A 23,170-nucleotide genomic window follows, 5' to 3' on the forward strand; every position below is an offset into this window, starting at 1 on the left:
TTGATTGGACGAAAAATTTTCGAAAGTCGCGCGCTCTCCACTGATTGGCTCTCCTTTTAAAAGCCTAGCTCCGCCTCCGACCTTCCCGCTGCGAGCCACCGTTTCGCCACTTCGTTTCCCTCCGCTCCTTTAACGGGCTATTTCCCCGCCCAACCAAAGGGACGGCCCCTTTGCGTCTTCGGGCCTTGATTCCACTTTAGTTTTTTGAACCTTCCTTTCTTTCAATTTTCAAAAATCCACTTGACCATCCACTGCACCCAGCATTTCCCTTCCCTCTCAGTATCTATTTTATACTGGTTATAATTGTGTCTCCGGACAAAGCCTGTTAGTTTTACTCTCCCGTTTTTTAAAACTACTCCCACATCATCAAACATCAATCGTATTTATTGAGCGCTTACTGTGTGCAGAGCACTGTACTAAGCGCTTGGGAAGTACAAATTGGCAACATAGAGACAGTCCCTACTCAACAGTGGGCTCAATTAAAGGTTTCCTTGAACTACGAAATATTTTCGGTGTTATGACGCTCACTGACAATAGGAGGGCTAATGAATAGTTCGACTTTCAAGTGAGGTTGTTTTCATTTTCATGCGTACGTGGCCAACTCTTTAACTGAAAGTGTGGGTGGCTCTGAAAAGAGCCTTTGGGTTCAGATTGTTTTTATCGGTTATTCCGTGTGGGATTTATTTGCCCTTAGCCTTGTGGTGGCTCTCGGTCTTCTTGGGCAGCAGCACGGCCTGGATGTTGGGCAGGACGCCGCCCTGGGCGATGGTCACCTTGCCCAGCAGCTTGTTGAGCTCCTCGTCGTTGCGGATGGCCAGCTGCAGGTGGCGGGGGATGATGCGGGTCTTCTTGTTGTCGCGGGCCGCGTTGCCCGCCAGCTCCAGGATCTCGGCCGTCAGGTACTCGAGCACGGCGGCCAGGTAGACGGGAGCGCCGGCCCCGACCCGCTCGGCGTAGTTGCCTTTGCGGAGCAGACGGTGCACGCGGCCCACCGGGAACTGCAGACCGGCCCGGGAAGAGCGGGACTTGGCCTTAGCGCGGGCTTTCCCACCCTGCTTTCCGCGACCAGACATAGTGATAACGAACCAGAAGAGATGGAGTCTTGCAAGAGAAAAGGAATGAAATTGTAAAAGCGAGCTGCACTCGTTAGTCTTATAGGTTTTGCCGGGAGCCAAAGGGAGCCTTTTAATTGGTCAGAAAAATCCGTTTGTTAAATACAGCCAATAGACTTTTAGAACTAGAATCCGGTTATTTGCATTGAGCAGGAACAGGATATAGTCCAATCAGAAGTTTTAAAAAGAAAACCCAATTTGCATACATTCCCTACAAATACCAGGAATCCGATATTGGGTAGCAGTGTATGAGCTAGTAGGATCCCGGCTTTTGGAAATGCCTGAGCCAGCCAAGTCCGCCCCTGCGCCCAAGAAGGGCTCGAAGAAGGCTGTAACCAAGTCGCAGAAGAAAGATGGGAAGAAGCGCAAGCGGAGCCGCAAGGAGAGCTATTCCATCTACGTGTACAAGGTGCTGAAGCAGGTCCACCCCGACACGGGCATCTCGTCCAAGGCCATGGGCATCATGAACTCGTTCGTCAACGACATCTTCGAGCGCATCGCCGGCGAGGCTTCCCGCCTGGCGCACTACAACAAGCGCTCCACCATCACGTCCCGGGAGATCCAGACGGCCGTACGCCTGCTGCTGCCCGGGGAGCTGGCCAAGCACGCCGTGTCCGAGGGCACCAAGGCCGTCACCAAGTACACCAGCTCCAAGTAAACCGTCCGAGAGACTTCACACTCCCTGAAACCAAAGGCTCTTTTCAGAGCCACCCACAATTTTCCTGAAGGAACTGTGATATCTGAACTCTCATTTTGAACGCTCTTATAGTCTCGATTGGAAGACGTCTAATTACTCAAAGTAGAACATTGACCGAGGGGTGGATGTAGCTGCATTACAAAGGGAATTCTTTGGGGATCATGTGGGGATTGAGAGTGAGCCCCACGTGGGACAACCTGATTGCCCTGCATCTACCCCAGAGCTTAGAACAGTGCTCAGCGCTTAGTGTTATCTTTTGCTCTATCCAACTGCTTTCTTGCTGACCAAGCAATGCACTCCCGCAATTTGAGGTCTCCACGGACTTTCTGGTGTTGTAAATGCTCACTGGGAAACCCCCACTTTGGCTTAAAAGTGTGACTTGTGTAGTTGGGCCGGGGGTGGGGGGGCGACCCCAGAGGTGAGGGTGAGAGGGAGAAGGCGTGGGAAACAGCGTGGATCAGTGGAAAGACTCCTGGCTTGGGAGTCAGAGGTCATGGGTTCTAATTTATCAGCTGTGTGACTTTGGGCAAGCCACTTGAGGTGACCTCATCTATAAAATGGGGATTAAGACCAAGTGAGGAAGAGAGGCGGGGAGGCAGGAGGGCAGAGTGGAGGAGTTGGGCCTACCTAGGGCAGGGTGGAGTTGGCATCTGTGAAGCCGGTATAAGGGGAGGTGTGGAATGGGGGAAAGGAGCTGATCTAGCCATTTCTCTCCCGCTCATCCTAGTCTGGTTAACTGTTGGATATCCTCAGGCCAGCAGCAGCGTGGCTCAGTGGAAAGAGCCCGGGCTTTGGGGTCAGAGGTCATGGGTTCAAATCCTGGCTCGGCCAACTCTCAGCTCTGTGACTTTGGGTAAGTCACTTCACTTCTCCGGGCCTCAGTTACCTCATCTGTAAAATGGGGATTAAAACTGTGAGCCCCCCCCGTGGGACCACCTGATCACCTTGTAACCTCCCCAGCGCTTAGAACAGTGCTTTGCACATAGTAAGCGCATAACAAATGCCATTATTATTATTATGTGGGACAACCTGATTACCTTGTATCCCCCCAGCGTTTAGAACAGTGCTTTGCACATAGCAAGCCCTTAATAAATGCCATCATTATTACATTGTGGAAGCGAGACAGCTAATGGTAATGAAAGCTTACGGTAGCCATATGAAACGCGACAGGCGCGGAATCTCACTTGGAGTACAGGCACGCTAATTTAAGACTGCCTCCCCGCCGCCAACCATAGTAAACAAGGTGGGGGAATTGCAATATCTAGGGCCAAGCGGGAGGGGGGAAGGGACAGGGAGGACGGGTAGAGAGGAAGCATTCATTCACTCAATTGTATTTATTATTATTAATAATAATAATAATAATGGTGGCATTTATTAAGTGCTTACTATGTGCAAATCAATCAATCAATCAATCGTATTTATTGAGCGCTTACCGTGTGCAGAGCACTGTACTAAATGCCTGGGAAGTACAAGTCGGCAACATATAGAGACAGTCCCTACCCAACAGTGGGCTCACAGTCTAAAAGCACTGTGCACAGTGGAAAGCACTGTTCTAAGCGCTGGGGAGGTTACAAGGTGATCAGGTTGTCCCACGAGGGGGCTCACAGTCTTAATCCCCATTTTACAGATGAGGGAACTGAGGCACAGAGAAGTTAAGTGACTGGCCCAAAGTCACACAGCTGACAATTGGCAGAGCCGGGGTTTGAACTCATGACCTCCGACTCCAAAGCCCGTGCTCTTTCCACTGAGCCACGCTGCTTGAGCGCTTACTGTGTGCAGAGCACTGAACTAAGCTCTTGGAAAGTACAATTCAGCAATAAAGAGAGACAATCCCTGCCCACACCGGGCTTACAGTCTAGAAGGGGGGAAAAGACATCAAAACAAGTAAACAGACAAACTAGTCTCACTGAGGAGACGCTTAGACACTTAGACTCTATTACTTGTACATATTTACTATTTATTTTGTTAATGATGTGCATATAGCTTTAATTCTATTTGTTCTGACGTTTTTGACATGTAGACAATGTTTTGTTTTGTTGTCTGTCTCCCCCTTCTAGACTGTGAGCCCGTTGTTAGGTAGGGACCATCTCTATATGTTACCGACTTGTACTTCCCAAGTGCTTAGTACAGTGCTCTGCAAACAGTAAGCACTCAATAAATACGATTGATTGAATGAATGAATGAATGAATGAATGAATGAATGAATGAGAGCTCACCTTCTCCAGCAGGCCTTTCCAGACTGAGCTCCCCCTTTTCTCTGCTCTTCCTTCCCTTTCTATCACCCCCACTCCCTCCCTCTGCCCTACCCCCTTCCCCTCCCCACAGCACTTGTGTATATTTGTACATATGTAAAACTCTATTTATTTTATTACTGATGTCATATAACTATAATTCCATTTATTTTGATGGTATTGACACCTGTCTACTTGTTTTGTTTTGTTGTCTGTCTCCCCCTTCTAGACGGTGAGCCCGTTGTTGGGTAGGGACCTTCTCTATATGTTGCCGATTTGTACTTCCCAAGCACTAAGTACAGTGCTCTGCACACATTAAGCACTCAATAAATACATTTGAATGAATGAATACAAGGTAATCAAGTTGTCCCACGTGGGGTTCGCATCTTAATCCCCATTTTACAGATGAGGGAATTGAGGCACAGAGAGGTTAAGGGATTTGCCCAAATTCATACAGCTGATGAGTGGCGGAGCCAGATTTAGAACCCCCGACCTCTGAATCCCAAGCCCGTGCTCTTTCCACTAAGCCACACCATTTCTTTACATATACTTTTAGTGGTATTTGTTAAGTGTGTATCAGGTGCTGTACTAATCTCTGGGGTAGATACTAGACTGTAAACTCCCTCTAGATTGTGAGCTCCTTGTAGGAAGGGATTGTCTCTCTTTATTGCTATACTGTACTTTCCCAAGCACACAGTAAGTGCTCAATAAATATGATTGAATGAATGACTACAAGTTAATCAGGCTGGTATGGGGCAAGTTGGCACAGAGATGTTGGAGTCAGGTGGAGAAGAAGGAGGAGGAATGGGGATGGTCATATCCAGGAATGAGGGCGTGTGGCTCAGTGGAAAGAGCACGGGCTTTGGCGTCAGAGGTCATGGGTTCAAATCCTGCCTCTGCCAACTGTCAGCTGTGTGACTTTGGGCAAGTCACTTAACTTCTCTGTGCCTCAGTGACCTCATCTGTAAAATGGGGATTAAAACTGAGCCCCCCATGGGACAACCTGATCACCTTGTAACCTCCCCAGTGCTTAGAACAGTGCTTTGCACATAGTAAGCACTTAACAAATGCCATTATCATTATTATTATTATTATTTGGCATGTGGGGTGAATTCGAGAATTAGGGAGACTATATAAGGAAGGGCATGGAAGCTCACTGCAGAAGTGGAAAGAGGAAAAAGGAAATGACTGATTTCTCACCACCTTTCCCCACCAATATAACCCACCCCTTTCTGAGGCCAGGGGCATGTTAACTTTCACCTCTTCCTGCCGCGTCTGGATTTCACCCTTATACCTACCTGATCCAGCCAGGTCCTGACACCCAGGGGGTGCAATAATTGGGGGGAAGGGCCAGTTCCTGCCTTTCTGGCCCTCTTCTACTCTGAAGCAAGCACTTGTCTCATCTGGCCTGGGGTATCATGGTTTGTAAGCATCTAAAAGCAAGGAGCTCACTGTTAAGCACTTACTATGTACCAGGCAGCATACTGTTTGGTGGATACAAGGAAATCGGGTTGGACATAGTCCCTGTCCAACATGGGGCTCACAGTCTCAATTCCCATTTAACAGATGAGGTAACTGAGGCCCAGAGAAGCAAAGTGATTTGCCCAAGGCCACACAGCAGACTAGTGGTGGAGCTGGGATTAGAATCCATGACCTGACTCCCAGGACCGTGTACTATCCACTACACCATGGGAACATGTATGTGCATGTATCTGTGTTGGTGTGTAAGATCACCGTGGCCAGGGAATGTGTCTACTAACTCTGTTATATTGTACTCTCCTGAGTGCTTAGCACAGTGCTCTGCAAAAAGTAAGCACTCAATGAATACCATTGATAGCTTGTTGAGTGTCTTCATGTGAACCTTTGTGTCTGTGTGTGACTGTAGAAGTGCAAAGATGATGATGATGGGAGTGGGAGAAGAAGAAAGGAGAGAGTCTGAAAAGGCTTCTTGGAAGAGATATGACTTCAATAAGGCTTTGGAGGTGGGGAGAGCAGTGGTCTGACAGATATGAAGAGGGAGGGTGTTTCAGACCAGAGGCAGGATGTGGGCTAGAGGTCAGTGGTGAGATAGTTGAGATTGAGGTAAAGTGAATAGGATGGCATTAGAGGAGAGAAGGGTTTGGGCTGGACTGTAGTAGGAGAATAGAGAGGTGAGGTAGGAGGGGGAAGGTGATTGAGTGCTTTAAGACCAATAGTAAGGAGTTTCTGTTTGTGATGTGAAGATGGATGTTGTGGATGTGGAGGTGGATGGACAACCACTGGAGTTTCTTGGGGAGGGGCCACACATGGACTGAACATTTTTGTAGAAAAATGATCCGGGCAGCCGAGTGAAGCATGGATTGGAGTGGGGAGAGGCAGGAGGCAGGGACGTCAGCAAGCAGACTGGTACAAAAATCCGGGAGGGATAGGACGAGTGATTGTGATAACTTGGTAGCAGTTTGGATGGAGAGGAGAGGGCAGATTCTAATGATATTGCGAAGATTGAACCTACAGGATTTCATGGTGGATTAAATATGTGGGTCGAATGAAAGAGAGGAGTCAAGCATAATGCCAAGCTTATGGGCTTGTTAGATGGGAAGGCTGGTGGGATCATCTACAGTGAAGGGAAAGTCAAGGGAAGGACAGGATTCAGGTAGGAAGGTATCCCTGGCCCAAGCCCTTCTTGAGTGGCAAAGTCCGGGGATCTCCCCCGCCAGCTTGGGCAGCCAAACAGTCTCTGTCTCCCTCTGTGTCTCTGCAGAAAACTATGGCGTGGCTCAGCCCCCAGATATCTCGGCCCCCGAGGGTAACAGTAATAATAATGGTGGCATTTGTTGAGCACTTACTATGTGTGAAGCACTGTTCTAAGCACTGGGGAGGCTACAAGTGTAACACCATCACCTTCCCCGGCAGCTTCTTCCACCCCTGGAAGCTGGTCCAGCCCTCACAGGTGACTGTGCTCTGGAGATGGCAGGTTTTCTATGTGCCAGTGATCTTCCACTTCTCCCGGGGCAACCGGGGCTCACTATGATGAAACCGGGTGAGTCTTCACCCCTCAAAATCCCAATATGGCCCTCCTTCAACCATGGTTTCCAATCTTTCCCTTAGGTCTCCTTCATGGCCCCTCTGTCAGGAAAGTTTTTCTGAGCATTAGGGGGCTCATAAAACCAGGAGCTTGAGATCTTCTAGAAAATACAGTAATTCCCAGCCTGCAGGGAGCACAGCAGAGACAAGACAAACACCCTGTTCACATGAGTAAGGCATGATGATACTGTCATGACAAGAGCAGGCTGGGGGGTTGGGGAGAGAGAAAGAGGAGGAGAAGGAGAACAAAGATTGGGTTAGTAGGAGGTGCTCATTAACGGAAGCTTGCTGAAGGAGATGACCCGGCCACTTGTCTGCTGCATGACCTTGGACAGGTGACTCCACTTTTCTGGGCCTCAGATACCTCATCTGTAAAATGGGGATTAAGCCTATGAGCCCCACTGGAACAGAAACTGTGTCCAAGCTAATTTGCTTGTATCCTGCCTAGCACCTAGTTCTGTATCTGGTACATAGTAAGCACTTAATAAATACTACTACTATTATTTGTATTATTATTTCTGCCCTGGAAACTGAGAGATAGCAGAGGAAGTGTATCCAAGTATTTCCCTAACAGCAATCAGGACTGGGATTGGATATCCTGCACTTGCCCAGCCCCCGCCACTCACCCCACAGCCCCCGGACCTCCCTTCCCCAGACCCGGCCATCCTGAGATGCTCCTCTCTTGCCCCTTCGCACCCAACTGCAGCCCAAACCCTTCTTGAGTGGCAGAGGGCAGGGATCTCCCTCACCAGTCTGGACAGTCAGACTGTCCCTGTCTCCTTCCATGTGTCTGCAGGAAGCTATGGCGCGGCTCAACCCCTGGATATTTTGGCCCCTGAAGGCAGCACTGTCACCCTCTCCTGCAGCTTCTTTCCACCCCTAGGCGCTGGTCCGGCCCCCACAGGCGACTGGAGATGGCAGGTTTCCTACGGGCCGGTGATCTTCGACTCTTCCAGGGGCAACCAGGGGCACCACTTTCTGGTCGAGGACCCCGAGAAATATGCAGGGTCTCTGCAGATCAGAAACCTGACCAAGGAAGCTGACACCTGCTACTAATATCAGATCCAGGCTCTCACCACTGAAGGTATGAAAGAGTGACAGAGCAGCGCGGGGATGCTGCTCACTATGATGAAATCGGGTGAGTCTTCACCCCTCAAAATCCCAATATGGCCCCCCTTCAACCATGGTTTCCCATCTTTCTCCTAGGTCGCCTTCATGGCCCCTCGGTCTGTCCTCCTATATCTCTGAGTTGCACCATATAGTTGTCCTGATTGAGTAGGACAGGAACTACTCACACTTGTTGAATATCCAATTTATTAATATTAAAAATGACAATGATAAATTTTTCATTATTAACAAATACACACACATGCTGAAGTTGGATATAAAGAAATGAAGGCTGTTAGCTCACTGTGGGCAGGGAACGTGCCTGCTATTCCTGTTCTATTATAGTCCCCCAAGCACTTAGTACAGTGCTCTGCACAGAGTAAGCTCCTCAAGGACAGGAATGGTGGCTAGCACAGAAGGCCTTTGGTGGTCATACACTGATTTGTCATTTTACACAGGACTATATTCTCGGCCGAAGCCTTTCCTCCCAATAACCCCCAGTTCTCATTCTGCTTCTGAACATTTTTCCCCAGCTGCTTTGTTATTCTGAAGGAAAGACATGGAGTCACCCCACTCCCAGTCCCCAGCTGCTTTGTTATTCTGAACGAAAGACATGGAGTCACCCCACTCCCAGTCCTCGGGGGATCGAAATCCCTATTTGACCCTCTGACTGCTCAAATAATCGGATTCACGAGCGACAAATGCCGTGACGCTGCCTAGTTACCTGCTCAGAGCCCCAGCCCCAAACAAAACCCAACAGAAACCCCCGATTCCCCTCAACTAAACGAGTCTGAGCAATAGCAGAACCTTCAACTACTCAGGTAGAGCCACCGAAGAGGCTGTGTTACTTCCCCCACGGAGACATGAGTTTGTCCCGAAAATTTCGGGAGCAGCAGCTGGCTTTCTGTCCAGAACAGAGGCCAAGAATCTAAAGAATCAACCTCGAGTGGTCCGGCATCCTCAGGTATAATGGTTGATTAGCAATTTACAATGAAATCGGAAAGTTTTGTCTATCTTGGCTGAATTTCGCCTGCAACCGAAGGAATTTTTCCAGATTTTTGAACGAAAGCGGGATGTTTCCCGAAAGAGGAGGAAACCGAGGGAAGCTTGAGGGATCTCTCCTCTTATACCGATAGAAATAAAGTCAAAGTATTCCCGAGAACTTTAGATATTTATCGTTTTTTAGGGGGTAACAAACACAATTCGGGAGCCGAGCGGAGAGGTCTGAGTTGGCAGAGAGGCAGGCTGGACAGCGCACCAATCACAGAGCAGCTCCGCCCTATAAATACACGCCACAGTCGCAATGGTCTCTCACTCTTTTGATTCCTCTGGTTTTCTTATTTTTGGGGTTTTTTTTTTAGCTCACTGTTGCTATGTCCGAAACGGCTCCTGCTCCACCGGCCGCTCCCGCAGCCCCGGCCCCCGCGGAGAAGACTCCAACCAAGAAGAAGGCGAAGAAGCCTGCGGGCGGAGCGCGGCGCAAGGCTGCGGGGCCCTCGGTGTCCGAGCTGATCACCCAGGCCGTGTCGGCGTCCAAGGAGCGCAATGGGGTGTCCCTGGCCGCCCTGAAAAAAGCTCTGGCCGCCGCCGGCTACGACGTGGAGAAGAACAACAGCCGCATCAAGCTGGGGCTCAAGAGCCTGGTCGCCAAAGGCACCCTGGTGCAGACCAAAGGCACCGGCGCCTCGGGCTCCTTCAAGATCAACAAGAAGGCGTCCGGCTCCGAAGGCAAGGCCAGGCCGAAAGCCAAGAAGCCCGCGGCAGCCGCCAAGCCCAAGAAAGCGGCTGGGGCCGCCAAGAAGCCCAAAAAGCCTGCGGCCTCCGCGGCCAAAAAGAGCGTGAAAAGGACTCCGAAGAAAGCCAAGAAGCCGGTAGCGGCGGCGGCGGCGGCGGCCAAAAAAGCTGCCAAGAGCCCCAAAAGGGTCAAAGAGGCTAAGAAAGCAACCAAGAGTCCGGCCAAGCCTAAGGCTGTCAAGCCCAAAGCGGCTAAACCGAAGTCTGCAAAGCCCAAGAAGACCACGGCGGCCAAGAAGAAGTAGGAAGGTCCTGCGATAACTCTGTCCTCCATCCCAACGGCTCTTTTCAGAGCCACCCATAGATCTCAGACAAAGAGCTGAGTACAATTCGTTAGTACCTTGTTCCTTGGTGGGAGGGAGGGAGAAAAGGCAGTTTCCTATAATTATAAATGTTATTGAGCGCGAGCGCTAACTGCAGGTGATTTTGCAGCCACCTTCTCCAGAATTTGGAATGCACACAGTACCAGAACGGTCCCTTCAAAGGAAAATCGGGTTGGACAGAATCTTGTCTCAAGTAAACGTGACTTGGCCACAGGACTGGCACTTATCACACAGCAGGCAAGTGGCAAAAGATTAGAAACCCATCACCTTCCCAGGCCCCTGCTCTACTCACCTTTACTAAGGCTTACATCTATCAACTCCGCAGCTCAGGCAAAATTTACTAGTGTGAATACAGCACTCTACAGAAAATGGAGGTGGCTCTTAAAAGAGCCTTTGGGTGGTGGGAATAGTTGGATTTAAGCCCGCTCCCCGCGGATGCGGCGAGCCAGCTGGATGTCCTTGGGCATGATGGTGACCCTCTTGGCGTGGATGGCGCACAGGTTGGTGTCCTCAAACAGCCCCACCAGGTAGGCCTCGCTCGCCTCTTGCAGGGCCATGACGGCCGAGCTCTGGAACCGCAGGTCCGTCTTGAAGTCCTGGGCAATCTCCCGCACCAGCCGCTGGAAGGGCAGTTTGCGGATCAGCAGCTCGGTGGACTTCTGGTAACGGCGGATCTCCCGCAGCGCCACGGTGCCGGGCCGGTAGCGGTGGGGCTTCTTTACACCTCCCGTGGCCGGGGCGCTTTTGCGGGCGGCCTTGGTAGCCAGCTGCTTGCGGGGCGCCTTGCCGCCGGTGGATTTGCGAGCGGTTTGCTTTGTACGAGCCATCTCACAAAGCCTAAAGACCTCTCTCAAAGTACACAGATCACAATATAAGTCTAACTGCTGGTGCCTTTGTTATATATATAGCTAAAGATCTCCCATGATTGGATGCGAAAAGATTTGAAATTTCCGCTCTTTTTCTAGATTGGGTACTCAAAACGGCGTTCTTTGTGCATTCTTTAGTTCGATTGGATAAGGAGTAATGTTTCAACGTCCCCTTCCTCTGCCCCCCTCCTTTCTTCAATCCAACGTTAATTTTCCCGCCCATTCCCTTCCCACTCCCTCAAAGTAATGAATTGCCCTGAATTTTGCTTCTTGCAGCTCCGGTAAACAACAGGCATAATTTTTAGGGCAACGAGCTTAGAAATTCGGGAGCAATTTATGAAGAGGAAAATTACTAACAGCGGAAATGTCATCCGGTGAGAATAAGGACGTTTTCTGAGCTTGCTTTCTGCAGAATAGTAAGCTCTTGGTTAAGATTAGTAAAAGCGATTCCTGCTTTGATACCGTCTGGAGAAAAAAAACCAGGTGTATAATAGGAACGCAGAAGCAATACTTCAAAAGGATGTACATGAATGTTCAAGGATGTACTTCTAGACTGTGAGCCCACTGTTGGGTAGGGACCGTCTCTATATGTTGCCAACTTGTACTTCCCAAGCGCTTAGTACAGTGCTCTGCACATAGTAAGTGCTCAATAAATACGATTGATTGATGAATGTTGGTTAGAGAAGGGTGATAGCGTTTGAGCCAAGTGATTTACTTAGTAAATTGATTTAATTGCACTATGCAATTAAAGTACTCGAATAGAATTGGATTCTCCACTTAGAAATTGTCGACTTTGACCAGTTGCCTTGATGATTAATTTGAATGTGATTATGAAATGAGAAAAACAGGTGGGCAGCCCTCTTTTCGAGAGTTTGGGTGGCTCTGAAAAGAGCCTTTGTTTTTAGAGACTGTAGCTACGGGAATCGGAATACTTCGTTTCGGCTTTACTTGCCCTTGGCCTTGTGGTGGCTCTCGGTCTTCTTGGGCAGCAGCACGGCCTGGATGTTGGGCAGGACGCCGCCCTGGGCGATGGTCACCTTGCCCAGCAGCTTGTTGAGCTCCTCGTCGTTGCGGATGGCCAGCTGCAGGTGGCGGGGGATGATGCGGGTCTTCTTGTTGTCGCGGGCCGCGTTGCCCGCCAGCTCCAGGATCTCGGCCGTCAGGTACTCGAGCACGGCGGCCAGGTAGACGGGCGCGCCGGCTCCGACCCTCTCGGCGTAGTTGCCCTTGCGGAGCAGACGGTGCACGCGGCCCACCGGGAACTGCAGACCGGCCCGGGAAGAGCGGGTCTTGGCCTTAGCGCGAGCTTTGCCCCCTTGCTTTCCGCGTCCAGACATGATGATAGAAATTTGCTAAAAACCAAACCTCTCAGCAAACAACCGAGTGAGAATGGTACGGCGTACTAGGATTATTTATAGTCTGTACCGGGAGCCAAATTGAAGCCGTTTAATTGGTCAGAAAAGCCCCGTGATGTCTTAACCAATGGAATTCAGCGATTACAATCCTCTCATTTGCATGGCGTGCCCACGGGTATCCTCCAATGAGATTTCGCAGATTAAAGAAGTCATTTGCATATTGTCACTTTAAAGTAGAGTGGCCCCACTGCCTGAAGAGCATTTCTTTTTGAGTCTCTACTGTTAGCATTATTCCTCTGAGATGCCTGAACCGGCCAAATCCGCTCCGGCGCCCAAAAAGGGCTCGAAAAAGGCTGTGACCAAGTCGCAGAAAAAAGATGGGAAGAAGCGCAAGCGGAGCCGCAAGGAGAGCTATTCCATCTACGTGTACAAAGTGCTGAAGCAGGTCCACCCCGACACGGGCATCTCGTCCAAGGCCATGGGCATCATGAATTCGTTCGTCAACGACATCTTCGAGCGCATCGCCGGCGAGGCTTCCCGCCTGGCGCACTACAACAAGCGCTCCACCATCACTTCCCGGGAGATCCAGACGGCCGTGCGCCTGCTGCTGCCCGGGGAGCTGGCCAAGCACGCCGTGTCCGAGGGTACCAAGGCCGTCACCAAGTACACCAGCTCCAAGTAAAGTGACCGTCAGATTCCTCATATCCTGAAACCAAAGGCTCTTTTCAGAGCCGACCACACTTTCCTTCAAAAGAGTTAAGCACTTTTCTCAACAATGAAAAAGTAATTCCCAATGGTGGTGGGGTCATATTTTACAATTACCTCGTGCTTTGATGAACACCCAGTTCCTACAAGGAATGTAAACTTTCTCAGAATTGGAAGTGACTGGTAATTCTCTAGTCTTCTGAAGCAATCGGCTTTGCGAAGATACCGCGGCTGATATCAAATAAACCATTTCCAAGTAAACACATCCCATCTCGTCTGTTCATTACAGAAGCCTAAGGCTCCCTTCAGAGTCATTTCTCCGAGTTTGAATGCTGCATTCCTAATCTTTCATTTTACGGTACCATGACACCAACTTTAAAATCGACACATCAATTTTAAAATGGGACTCCGCTGTGAAAGGCTCCGCACCACTGTCTCACAGGCCAGCAGTAGCCCAGGGCTTGAATAGGAATGCTCGGCTAGCTCCTTATGTGGAATATAAATTAGTTGGTATTTAAAAGGGTTAGGGACTGCCAAACTTCCCCGCTAGGCTTTGAATTTAACATAGGGTAGGGACCTTGTCTATTGTTTTGTAAGAACAAATATCACCCATTACTATCGTCCCCCCCTGCCCCCCGATCAGGACCACGTATTTCATCGTCCTTCTTTTGCCTGTTTAAAATCACTCTACCGTATCTGCCACTTTGTGCTGTTGTTTTAGAGTAGCATGAACAGGCTTGAGAGCCGGAGGTCGCGGGTTCTAATCCCACTTTTGCCACTTGTCTGCTATGATCTTGGGTAAGTCACTTCACTCCTCACCAGTAAAATGGGGATTGAAACTGTGTTCCCCACATGGGACAATCTGATTATCTTCTATTCACTCCAGCGCTTAGAAGAGTGCTTGGCACATAGCAAGCGCTTAATAACATTAATTCATTAGTTATAAACTGCAGCATTTACTTTCCGTGTCTCCTATAAGCCTACCGCACAGTATAAGGCGTCTTTAAGCTTCAAATTTCTTTACTGCTTCCAAGAAGCGGGACACTTTAACCACCTATTTTGGAAACCTTACGTGGCAGCTCTTTAAGTGATGTTGTGGGTGGCCCTGAAAAGGGCCTTTTGGTACTGGGGGCAACCAGAGCAATCTAGCCGCCAAAACCATAGAGGGTCCGGCCTTGGCGCTTGAGGGCGTAGACCACATCCATGGCGGTGACAGTCTTCCTCTTGGCGTGCTCCGTGTAGGTGACAGCGTCCCGGATCACATTCTCCAAGAAAACCTTAAGCACCCCGCGAGTTTCCTCGTAGATCAGCCCGGAGATGCGCTTAACTCCTCCACGACGAGCTAAACGGCGGATAGCGGGCTTGGTGATGCCCTGGATGTTATCTCGCAAAACCTTCCTGTGCCTTTTGGCACCGCCTTTCCCCAAACCCTTGCCCCCTTTTCCACGACCAGACATGGCTAAATGCAGCAGTTACCTTCGAAAGAAAAGCAAAATTGGTAAAACGAACCCTATTTATGTCTTTATATAGGCAATAGTCGGACCTGAATGAAAACACGACAGAGGGCGGGAAACCAGACCTGGGTTTTGTCTCCGCCCACAAAGTGATTCACAGTCTATCAATAGGTCCTTATTTTTAATGTTTTTAAATCGTTTTTAACAGTATTTGTGTCCTAAGCACTGTTCCAAGAGCTGGGGTCGGTACAGAATAATCAGATTGGAGATAGTCGCTGTCCCACGTAGGGATCACAGTCAATCCCTATTTTCCAAGTAAGGAAATTGAGGCACAGAGAAGTTAAGGGACTTGGCCCAGGTCACACAGCAGACAAATGGCGGGAAACTAGAAGCGGTCTTTGTCTCCTTCCACGCTGTGATTCACAGTTCATCAATATGTTACTTCATTGTTGTTTCTTAATGGTACTTCGCTATGTGACAAGAACGCTGTTAAACGCTTTGAATCAAGTTAATAAGGTTGGACCCAGTTCCTGTCCACAGTCTAAATTCGAATGAAAGAGAAGTTAATTCCCATGTTGCAGATGAGGTAACTAGGCCAAGCTGTTTCTCCCCCCTCCCCCTTTTTTTTTTTTGGAGTATTTGTTAAGCAATTGTTTTGTGCCAGGAGCTATACTAAGCCCTGGGGTGGATATAAGAAAGATAATCAAGTTGGACACAGTCCCTGTCCCAGAAAGGGACTCACTTTCCGGATGAAAGACGAAGGCCCAGAGAAGTGGAGTGACTTACCCAAGGTCACACAGCAGACAAGTGGCCGGAAACCAGAAGCATTCTTTGTCTCATTCATTCATTCATTCAATTGTATGAATTACTTTTGGTTACAGAGCACTGTACTAAGCACGTGGGAATGTATAATACAACAATAAACAGTGGCACTCTCTGCCCACAACAAGCTCACAATCTCTTCCCACAGTGTGATGCACAGTTCATCATTATGGTACTTGTTGGTTTTTTTTAATGGTACTTATTAAGCAGTTACTATGTGCCAAACACTGTACTAAGTGCTAGGATTCAGGTTGATCAGGTTGGACACAGTCCCTGTTCCACATGGAGCGAACGGTCTAAATTAGGAAGCATAGAAGTTAATTCCTATTTTACAGATGAGGCAGCAAGGCCACACTGTTTCTCCCTCGTTTTTTTAGTGGTATTTGTTAAACACTCCTTATTCATTCATTTCATTCAATCATATTTATTGAGCACTGTGCCAGGTGCTGTACTATGTACTGGGGAACATACAAGATAATAAATTTGGACATAGTCCATGTCCCACATGGGGTTCACAGTCTTAATCCCCATTTTACAGATGAGGAAACTGAAGCCCTGAGAAGAGACTTGTCCTAGATCACAAAGCAGACATGTGCAAAGACCCCCACCCTTTTTGTGATTGCCTCTCCTTATCCTCACTAATCCTGCCCCCCACCTCTGCCTCCAGGTAATGGACCCTCTCCCTCCTCCCATCACCCTCCAAAAGAAGTTCTGCCATCTGTTAAGGATGCAGAGTCACGAGAAAGGAATCCACTCACTCCACCAGGCCTCCATGATATGATGTTTATTTAGAAGAGAAACTTCATTTGCAGGTTGACAAATTGGGAATGTCTAAATGTACAAATTCCAAATATGAACATCCAGATGGGTCAGTGCTCTATCGATTGGATTTATTGAGCGCTTACTCTGTGCAGAGCATCGCTTGGGAGAGTACAACACAATATAACAACGAGCTTATGATGTAGAGACAAGCTTACACGGAATAAGCCACTGAGAGCTGGGTGGTGAACAGTTCCACCATGGCCATGTTTTAGCTACGTAGCTGGGTCCCTCGTAGGTGATGCTTGGTTGGGGGGCTCTTGTGGGGGAGTGTTGTGGTCACAGCAGCGGGTAGCTGGCAACATTAGCGATGCCACAGTGGTTGCCCCGGTCCTTAGACATGTAAACATAGCCATGGTCTCCCCAGTGCTCGCCCCAACTGGAAAGAAACAAAGCAGCTGAATGAGGGGGTGGGGTCTGGACAGGGTCTGGGCCAAGAACTTCCTTCAGTAGGCCCCAAACCAGGTCTGGACCACTTCCACCTTGCAGGTTGAGCCATTGTAGGCTTGTCAGACCAACGGTAAATGGAATGAAGGATGGGGCTACTTGGGATTGGAAGGGTCCTTTGTGCAATAACTAGTGGTCAGGGACGGAATGGGGCAGTGATATCACTGTCCGGGTTCCCTCTGGAAAACTTTAAAAACAGCAGCCTATTCCACAGGTGTCCAAATGCCCTGTGGGTATTCTAACCCTGACCACACTCCAAGGTTTCAGCTCTAATCTGTACAGATCACTTGGAAAAATGGGTTTGCGGGCTAGCGGAAGAAGAGTTTGAAAATCCCAGAATGCCTTGCACGCACTGTTAAATTTGGGGAGATCTGCCAAACCCTGCCTCCCTTTTCCTCCAATCTGAAGGGCCTCCAAGCCCACCCATCACACCCACTGTACCTGTTCTTCACAATCCAATACTTCTTTGCAGCCTCGTCCTCTCCCTCGTAGCCATAACCCACCACCAGGACCGCGTGGTCCAGGCTCTCACTGCTGCACTCGGGGTCGTAAAAAATTCCTAGAAAAGGCAAGCTGCAGTCAAGAAGGAGACCAGAAGGCCATTCGACCATCCAAGAAGGAACAAGATCAAAGCCAAACTCACAGAGGCAAAAGAGGGGCTTACCTGATTGATAGAAACGGAAGGAGGTGGAGCTGGCATCGATGCCCACGGAGACCGGCCCTATGGTGGCCACGGCCTTCATGAGGGCCTCCTCGCTTTGGGGAGGGATGTCCACAAAGCCAGTCACACGAGCCGTGGCACACTCGGGCTTGAAGGAGCACTGGGCGGTGTCCTACAGGAGACAGAAAAGTCCAGCTGGTCCCACAGTCCACCAAGCAGGTCCCAGAATTCCCACTGGGACAGTCCAGCTCCAGTCCAGATGCTCAGGGGACCGTAGATGAAACCAAACCAGAGGGACCGGGGAAGAATTTCCACTAACCTTGGCTGTGTAGGGGTAGCAGTCCTCCGAATCAATGCCCTGGTTTTCCAAGATGTATTGGAAGGCAAAATCCACAAACCCTCCATGGCAGCCATGGTTCCCTTGCTGCCAAGAGCAGTCCACCAGGTTCTGTTCGCTCAGTGAGATCAGCCGGCCCAATTTCCGGAAAAGTTGACCCTCTAGGGCACCGGTGGTGCTAAAGGCCCAACAGGAACCACAGTGACCCTGAGGGAGAGAGAGGCAGACCATCTGAGAGGATGCTGGGAAATGGGGCTACCGTGGTCAGTCCCAAGATTGCGTTTGCCCAGAGCAATAATAATAATACTAATAATTATGGTACTTGTTAAGTGCTTACTGTGTATGTGCCAGACACTGTACTAAGTGCTGGGGTGGATACAAGCAAATCGGATGGACACAGTCCCTGTCACACATAGGGCTCACAGTCTCAATCCCCATTTTACAGATGAGATAACTGAGGTCCAGAGAAGTGAAGTGACTTGCCCAAGGTCACTGGACATTTGTGGGAAGCGAGCACCCCGTGGCCACAGCTGCTGATGCTCTTTTATCAGCCATTCCCTGATGAAGCCCTCCTTTCCTCTTCTCCCACTTCCTTCTGCGTTGCTCTGACCTGCTCCCTTTTTTCATCCCTCACCCCAGTCCCACAGCACTTATGTCCATCTCTGTTATTTATTTATTTATATTAATGTCTATCTCCCTCTCTAGACTGTCAGCTCGCTGTGGCCAGGGATTGTGCCTATTTATTGTTATTTCATACCCTACTAGGTGCTTAGTACAGGGCTTTGCACACAGTAAGCACTCAATAAATATGACCAAATGAATGAATTTGGGGAGCGGCTATGATCGATATACCAGCGCTCAGATCCTGTCTTCCCCCTTGGGTGGCCCACAAGGAGAATTCTGTTCATCAGGCCACTGGGTCCAAGAGAAAGCGCTTATACCTGGTTCTTCACAGGAGTCACGTATCCGTGATCCCGCCAATCCACAGATGTGGGGACCTGGACAAAGTTGGCTTCCAGGAACGCCGAACCGTTGATCCTGTTTCCCTTGGAGAAGTGTCTTTCACCAGTCAGAATTTCTTGAAACTCTTTGTTGGTCTGAAATAAGCATTGATAGAGCAGACTGAGCGCCGGTGGGGTTGATCTGAGCAGCAAGGGGCTGGGAGCCAGAAGATCCTGGTTTCTAATCCCGGCTCTGCCACTTGTCTGCTGCGTGACCTTGGGCCCACAGTCTTAATTCCCATTTCACAGATGAAGGAACTGAGGCCCAGAGAAGTAAAGTGACTTGCCCAAGGTCACACCGCAGACAAGTAGTGAGCTGGGATTAGAACCCAGGGCCTTCTGACTCCAGGCCCAGGCCCTATCCCCTGGGCCACATTGCTTCCCTCGGAACGAGCCCCCTGACCCTCACCCAAACTCACCAGGTCTCCAAACTGGTTCATTCCCAGCCGGTAGGTATGGAGCCCCAGGCTCTGCTCCAGGTTGTGCAGTTCGATCGCCTTCAAGTTCTCCTCCCACACAGTTCTTCTCCAAGCCTCCTCCGCCTCGAGGGAAAGCCAGAAATCAGAGTTTGGATTGTCTCTGAACCTAGACAATTGTTGTTTTCCCAGTGTTTGGGGACCTCAGTGATCAACTGTATTTACTGATCACTTTCTGCATGCAGAGCACTGTGCTAAGCGCTTGGGAGAGTACAACATAGTGTGGATTAGTGGAAAGAGCCCAGGCTTGGTTGTGGGTTCTAGTCCCGTTCTGCCACTGGTCAGTTGTGTGACTTTGGGCAGATCACTTAACTTCTCTGGGTCTCAGTTCCCTCATCTGTAAAATGGGGATGAAGTCTGTGAGCCCTAAGTGGGACACCCTGGCTACTTTGTATCTACCCCAGTGCTTAGAACAGTGCTTTGTATATAGTAAGCACTTAGCAAATACCATTATTATTATTGTTAATGTAAAGGAGTTAGTAGACACAAAGAGCTTACAGACTAGAAGGAGAAACTGTCATAAATATAAATAAATTACAGATATATAAGTGCTGTGAGGATGGGGTGAATAGGGGTGGAAATCTAAGTGCAAGGGTGATAAAGAAGGGAGTGGGAGAAGAGGAAAAATGGGCTAAGCCAGGGAAGGCCTCTTGAAAACGATGACCTAGTTGATAAAATCTAACTCTGTCTGATGCAGCCTGAACACAGCTCTTTGTTACAGTATTTTTCAAGTGCTTACTCTATGCCAAGCACAATGTTCATTCCCGGGATGAATCAATCAATTAATCAATGGTATTGGCTGAGCGCTTACTATGTGAGCACTTGGGAAACTACAATACAACAGAATTAGCAGGCCCGTTCCCTGCCCGTAACAAGAATACATGATGAACATTCTCTCATGATTTCAGTCCCCAGGCTCCAGCTTCGGTGTGGGAGATGGGCAGATACACTGAAGAGAGAGAGAGAAATCCCAACCCAGAATAGAACCTTCCATGTGCCTGATTCTGTGCATCCCTCACCTCATGGTAGCTCTTCTGGTGCCAGTTCTTCCATAGCTTCCAGTGTCTGTCCAGTTCAAAGTCCCCCAGTGAAACGCTGACTGCTAAACCCCAGCACAGGGACACCAGACACATGAGCAGATTCATGGCTTGTCCCCTATTGGGTCACAGAGAGGAAATTATTTAGTGGCTCTTCCCACAGGACCAGAGGGACACCAGGTGGACTTTTTCCCTGCTGGTACTCACCCTCTGGTGTCCTCTGACTCAGTCATGCCCCTCCCCAGGCAGAGGATCCCCCTAACGCTTCTGTTCTTTCTCGTCGTCTTCCCTACCCCTTACCCACCCTGCCCGTCTCCCTCGTCTTGCCCCTTCCTTTGGGTTAGATGTCCTCAGCCCGGCCCAGAATTCACTCAAAGAGAGTGACCATTCTGAAAGAGTGTTGCGAGGTCCCTGAGAGTTTGGTTCAGTCTGACCTTCCCCCCTCCTTTTATGCTCCTGCTCTGGGCCCAGCCTCCCTGTTTCCCCTCCTCCTCTTTTCACACATCTAGCGCTGAGTTTAAACCACTAAACTGGTTAAAATGTGCTAAACCCCAACACATTCACACCCTGAGCTGGTGGGTGTGAATGTTTCCTCAGAAAGCACTTAACAAATACCATAATTATCATTATTATTATTTAACCCCAGCACAGGGACACCACACACAAGAGCAGATTCATGGCTTGTCTCCTATAGGGTCACGGAGAGGAAACCATCTAGCGACTCCCACAGGGACAGAGGGACTCCAAGTGGATATATTCCCGGCCTTTTCTCATCGTCTTCCCTACCCCCTACCCACCCTGCCTGTCTCCTTAGTCGTGCCCCTTCCTCTGGGTGGGATGCCCTCAGCCCGGCCCAGGACTTACTTGAATAGTGTTGCTGTTCTGAAAGAGTGTTGTGAGCTCCCTGAGAGTTTGGTTTTCTCTGGCCTTCCTCCCTCCTTTTATGCTCCTGCTCTGGGCCCAGCCTCGCCCCTTCCCCTCTTCCCCTGATCACATCTCAGCTCTGAGCCTAAACCAATTAACCCCCCTGAGCTGGAGGGTGTGAATGCCTCCTCAGTGTCCATGCCAGGCCCTGCCTGGCTCTGCCACACAAGCCACCAGCTCCTGCTACGTCGAGGGAGGCAACCCTCACGCAGGCCTGTCCTCACAGCCGTCACTGGTACCCCTCTCTCCCATCGGGTGTAATTTCCGGGAGAGAGCCTGGGTGGGGGGCTGAGGGAGTGAAGAAATACCAGTTTTATTCTGAGGGACACAAGCTTCTCCCATCCCTCCCCTAACCCTCAATCCTCTTTGATGGGGCCAATTGCATTGTCTCTGGCCTAAATCTATCAGTGGCATTCACGGATTATTTTGAATCCTAGCCCAACCTTGGATTCATTCATTCATTCGATTGTATTTATTGAGTGCTTACTGTGTGCAAAGCACTGTACTAAGTGCTTGGGAAGTACGAATCGGCAACATATAGAGACAATCCCTACGCAGCCACGGGCTCACAGTCTAGAAGGGGGGAGAGAAACAACGAAACAAAAACAAGTAGACACGTGACAGGTGACAATACCTGCTGATTGACCATTTTAGAATCACGTTCACACGGCTTCATGGACAAGTTCAAACCATGTCTTTGACCTGAGAGGCTGCGCAAGGTGTAGTAGCTAGAACAGAGGCCTGGGAATCAGAAGGTTCTGGGTTCTAATCCTGGCTCTGCCTCTTGTCTGCTGTGTGGCCTTGGGCAAGTCACTTCATTTCTCTGGGCCTCAGTTACCTCATCTGTAAAATGGGGATTGAGACTGTAAGACCCATGTGGGACAGGAATGTGTCCAACCCAATTGTCTTGTATCTACCCCAGCACTTTGAACAGTTCCTGGCACATAATAACAAATACTATAATAATTATTATTAATATTTAGGGGGCATGGGGGACTCCCAGTTGTGGACAAGGGGAATATGCCTGTGTAGTTGGGACAGGGAGAGGGTGGATGGACACTTGGAAGCAGGGAGGGGGTGTTGGCTCAGGGCTTTCTCTGTTTCCTGGAGTTTGGCATCGATGCAGATTCTCAATGTCAGTAATCAGCTGCCTCAGTGGAGATCCTAGGGAAACTGTGTCACCCTGGCCAAGTCATTTCACTTCTCTGTGCCTCAGTGACCTCTTCTATCAAAGGGCGATTGAGACAGTGCGCCCCATATAGGACAGGAATTATGTCCAACTTGATTGGCTAATATCCACCCTAGCGCTTAGTACAATGTCTGGAACATAATAAGTGCTTAACAAATACCACTTTAATTTTAAATTAACAGCTCACTGAGAGCATCAGATCAGGTAGAGGCCTAGAGTTGAGGGGACATTATAGAAGGCAGTGTGAGGATAAAAAAGCTCAACTATGAGCTCGGTTTTCCCCACCCCTGCACTTGATAATAATAATAATAATAATAATGGCATTTATTAAGTGCTTACTATGTGCAAAGCACTGTTCTAAGCACTGGGGAGGTTACAAGGTGATTACAAGGTGATCAGGTTGTTCCCCTGGGGGCTCACAGTCTTAATCCCCATTTTACAGATGAAGCAACTGAGGCACAGAGAAGTTAAGTGACTTGCCCAAGGTCACACAGCAGACAAGTGGCGGAGCAGGGATTTGAACCCATGACCTCTGACTCCAAAGCCCATGCTCTTTCCACTGAGCCATGCTACTTAGAGGAACACAGAACTGGGTATGGTCAGCACTTAATTTATTTAATCATTCAATTGTATTTATTAACAATGATTATGATTATGGTATTTGTAAATCACTTATGTGCTAGGCACTGTGCTAAGCACTGATAATATTGATTATGGTACTTGATAAGGACGTACTACATGCTAAGCAGT

General features: G+C 49.3%; 6 protein-coding genes across 7 annotated transcripts; 3 read left to right on the plus strand and 3 right to left on the minus strand.

Annotated features, from left to right (window-relative positions):
• Nucleotides 1–680: 680 nt before the first annotated feature.
• LOC119946824 (histone H2A type 1) lies at nt 681–1,073 on the minus strand. The gene has a single exon (XM_038768286.1). It carries the CDS (start codon nt 1,071–1,073, stop codon nt 681–683), a length of 393 nt encoding a protein of 130 aa, XP_038624214.1.
• A 316-nt stretch (nt 1,074–1,389) lies between these two features.
• Nucleotides 1,390–1,770, plus strand: LOC119946825 (histone H2B type 2-E-like). Its single transcript, XM_038768287.1, has one exon. The coding sequence runs from the start codon at nt 1,390–1,392 to the stop codon at nt 1,768–1,770; it is 381 nt and encodes a 126-aa protein (XP_038624215.1).
• A 7,813-nt stretch (nt 1,771–9,583) lies between these two features.
• LOC119947046 (histone H1.4-like) lies at nt 9,584–10,249 on the plus strand. The gene has a single exon (XM_038768535.1). It carries the CDS (start codon nt 9,584–9,586, stop codon nt 10,247–10,249), a length of 666 nt encoding a protein of 221 aa, XP_038624463.1.
• A 1,871-nt stretch (nt 10,250–12,120) lies between these two features.
• On the minus strand, nt 12,121–12,530 carry LOC119947048 (histone H2A type 1). 2 transcript variants are annotated; one of them, XM_038768539.1, is made up of 2 exons: nt 12,450–12,530; nt 12,121–12,344 (listed from the first exon to the last, which is right to left on the minus strand). In XM_038768539.1, the coding sequence occupies exons 1-2, from the start codon at nt 12,528–12,530 to the stop codon at nt 12,138–12,140; spliced, it is 288 nt and encodes a 95-aa protein (XP_038624467.1). In that variant the 3' UTR covers nt 12,121–12,137. The 2 variants fall into 2 exon arrangements, with proteins under 2 accessions (XP_038624467.1, XP_038624466.1); XM_038768538.1 differs by having other exon boundaries at nt 12,121–12,530.
• Nucleotides 12,531–12,849: 319 nt separating this feature from the next.
• On the plus strand, nt 12,850–13,248 carry LOC119947049 (histone H2B type 2-E-like). Its single transcript, XM_038768540.1, has one exon. The coding sequence runs from the start codon at nt 12,850–12,852 to the stop codon at nt 13,228–13,230; it is 381 nt and encodes a 126-aa protein (XP_038624468.1). The 3' UTR covers nt 13,231–13,248.
• Nucleotides 13,249–16,627: 3,379 nt separating this feature from the next.
• On the minus strand, nt 16,628–20,415 carry LOC119947044 (procathepsin L-like). Its single transcript, XM_038768533.1, has 7 exons — nt 20,290–20,415; nt 19,214–19,336; nt 18,735–18,890; nt 17,776–18,000; nt 17,460–17,628; nt 17,237–17,354; nt 16,628–16,727 (listed from the first exon to the last, which is right to left on the minus strand). The coding sequence occupies exons 1-7, from the start codon at nt 20,413–20,415 to the stop codon at nt 16,628–16,630; spliced, it is 1,017 nt and encodes a 338-aa protein (XP_038624461.1).
• Nucleotides 20,416–23,170: the final 2,755 nt, after the last annotated feature.

The sequence above is a fragment of the Tachyglossus aculeatus genome, chromosome Y4 (genome assembly GCF_015852505.1).
Source record: "Tachyglossus aculeatus isolate mTacAcu1 chromosome Y4, mTacAcu1.pri, whole genome shotgun sequence".
Taxonomy (NCBI): Eukaryota; Metazoa; Chordata; class Mammalia; order Monotremata; family Tachyglossidae; genus Tachyglossus; species Tachyglossus aculeatus.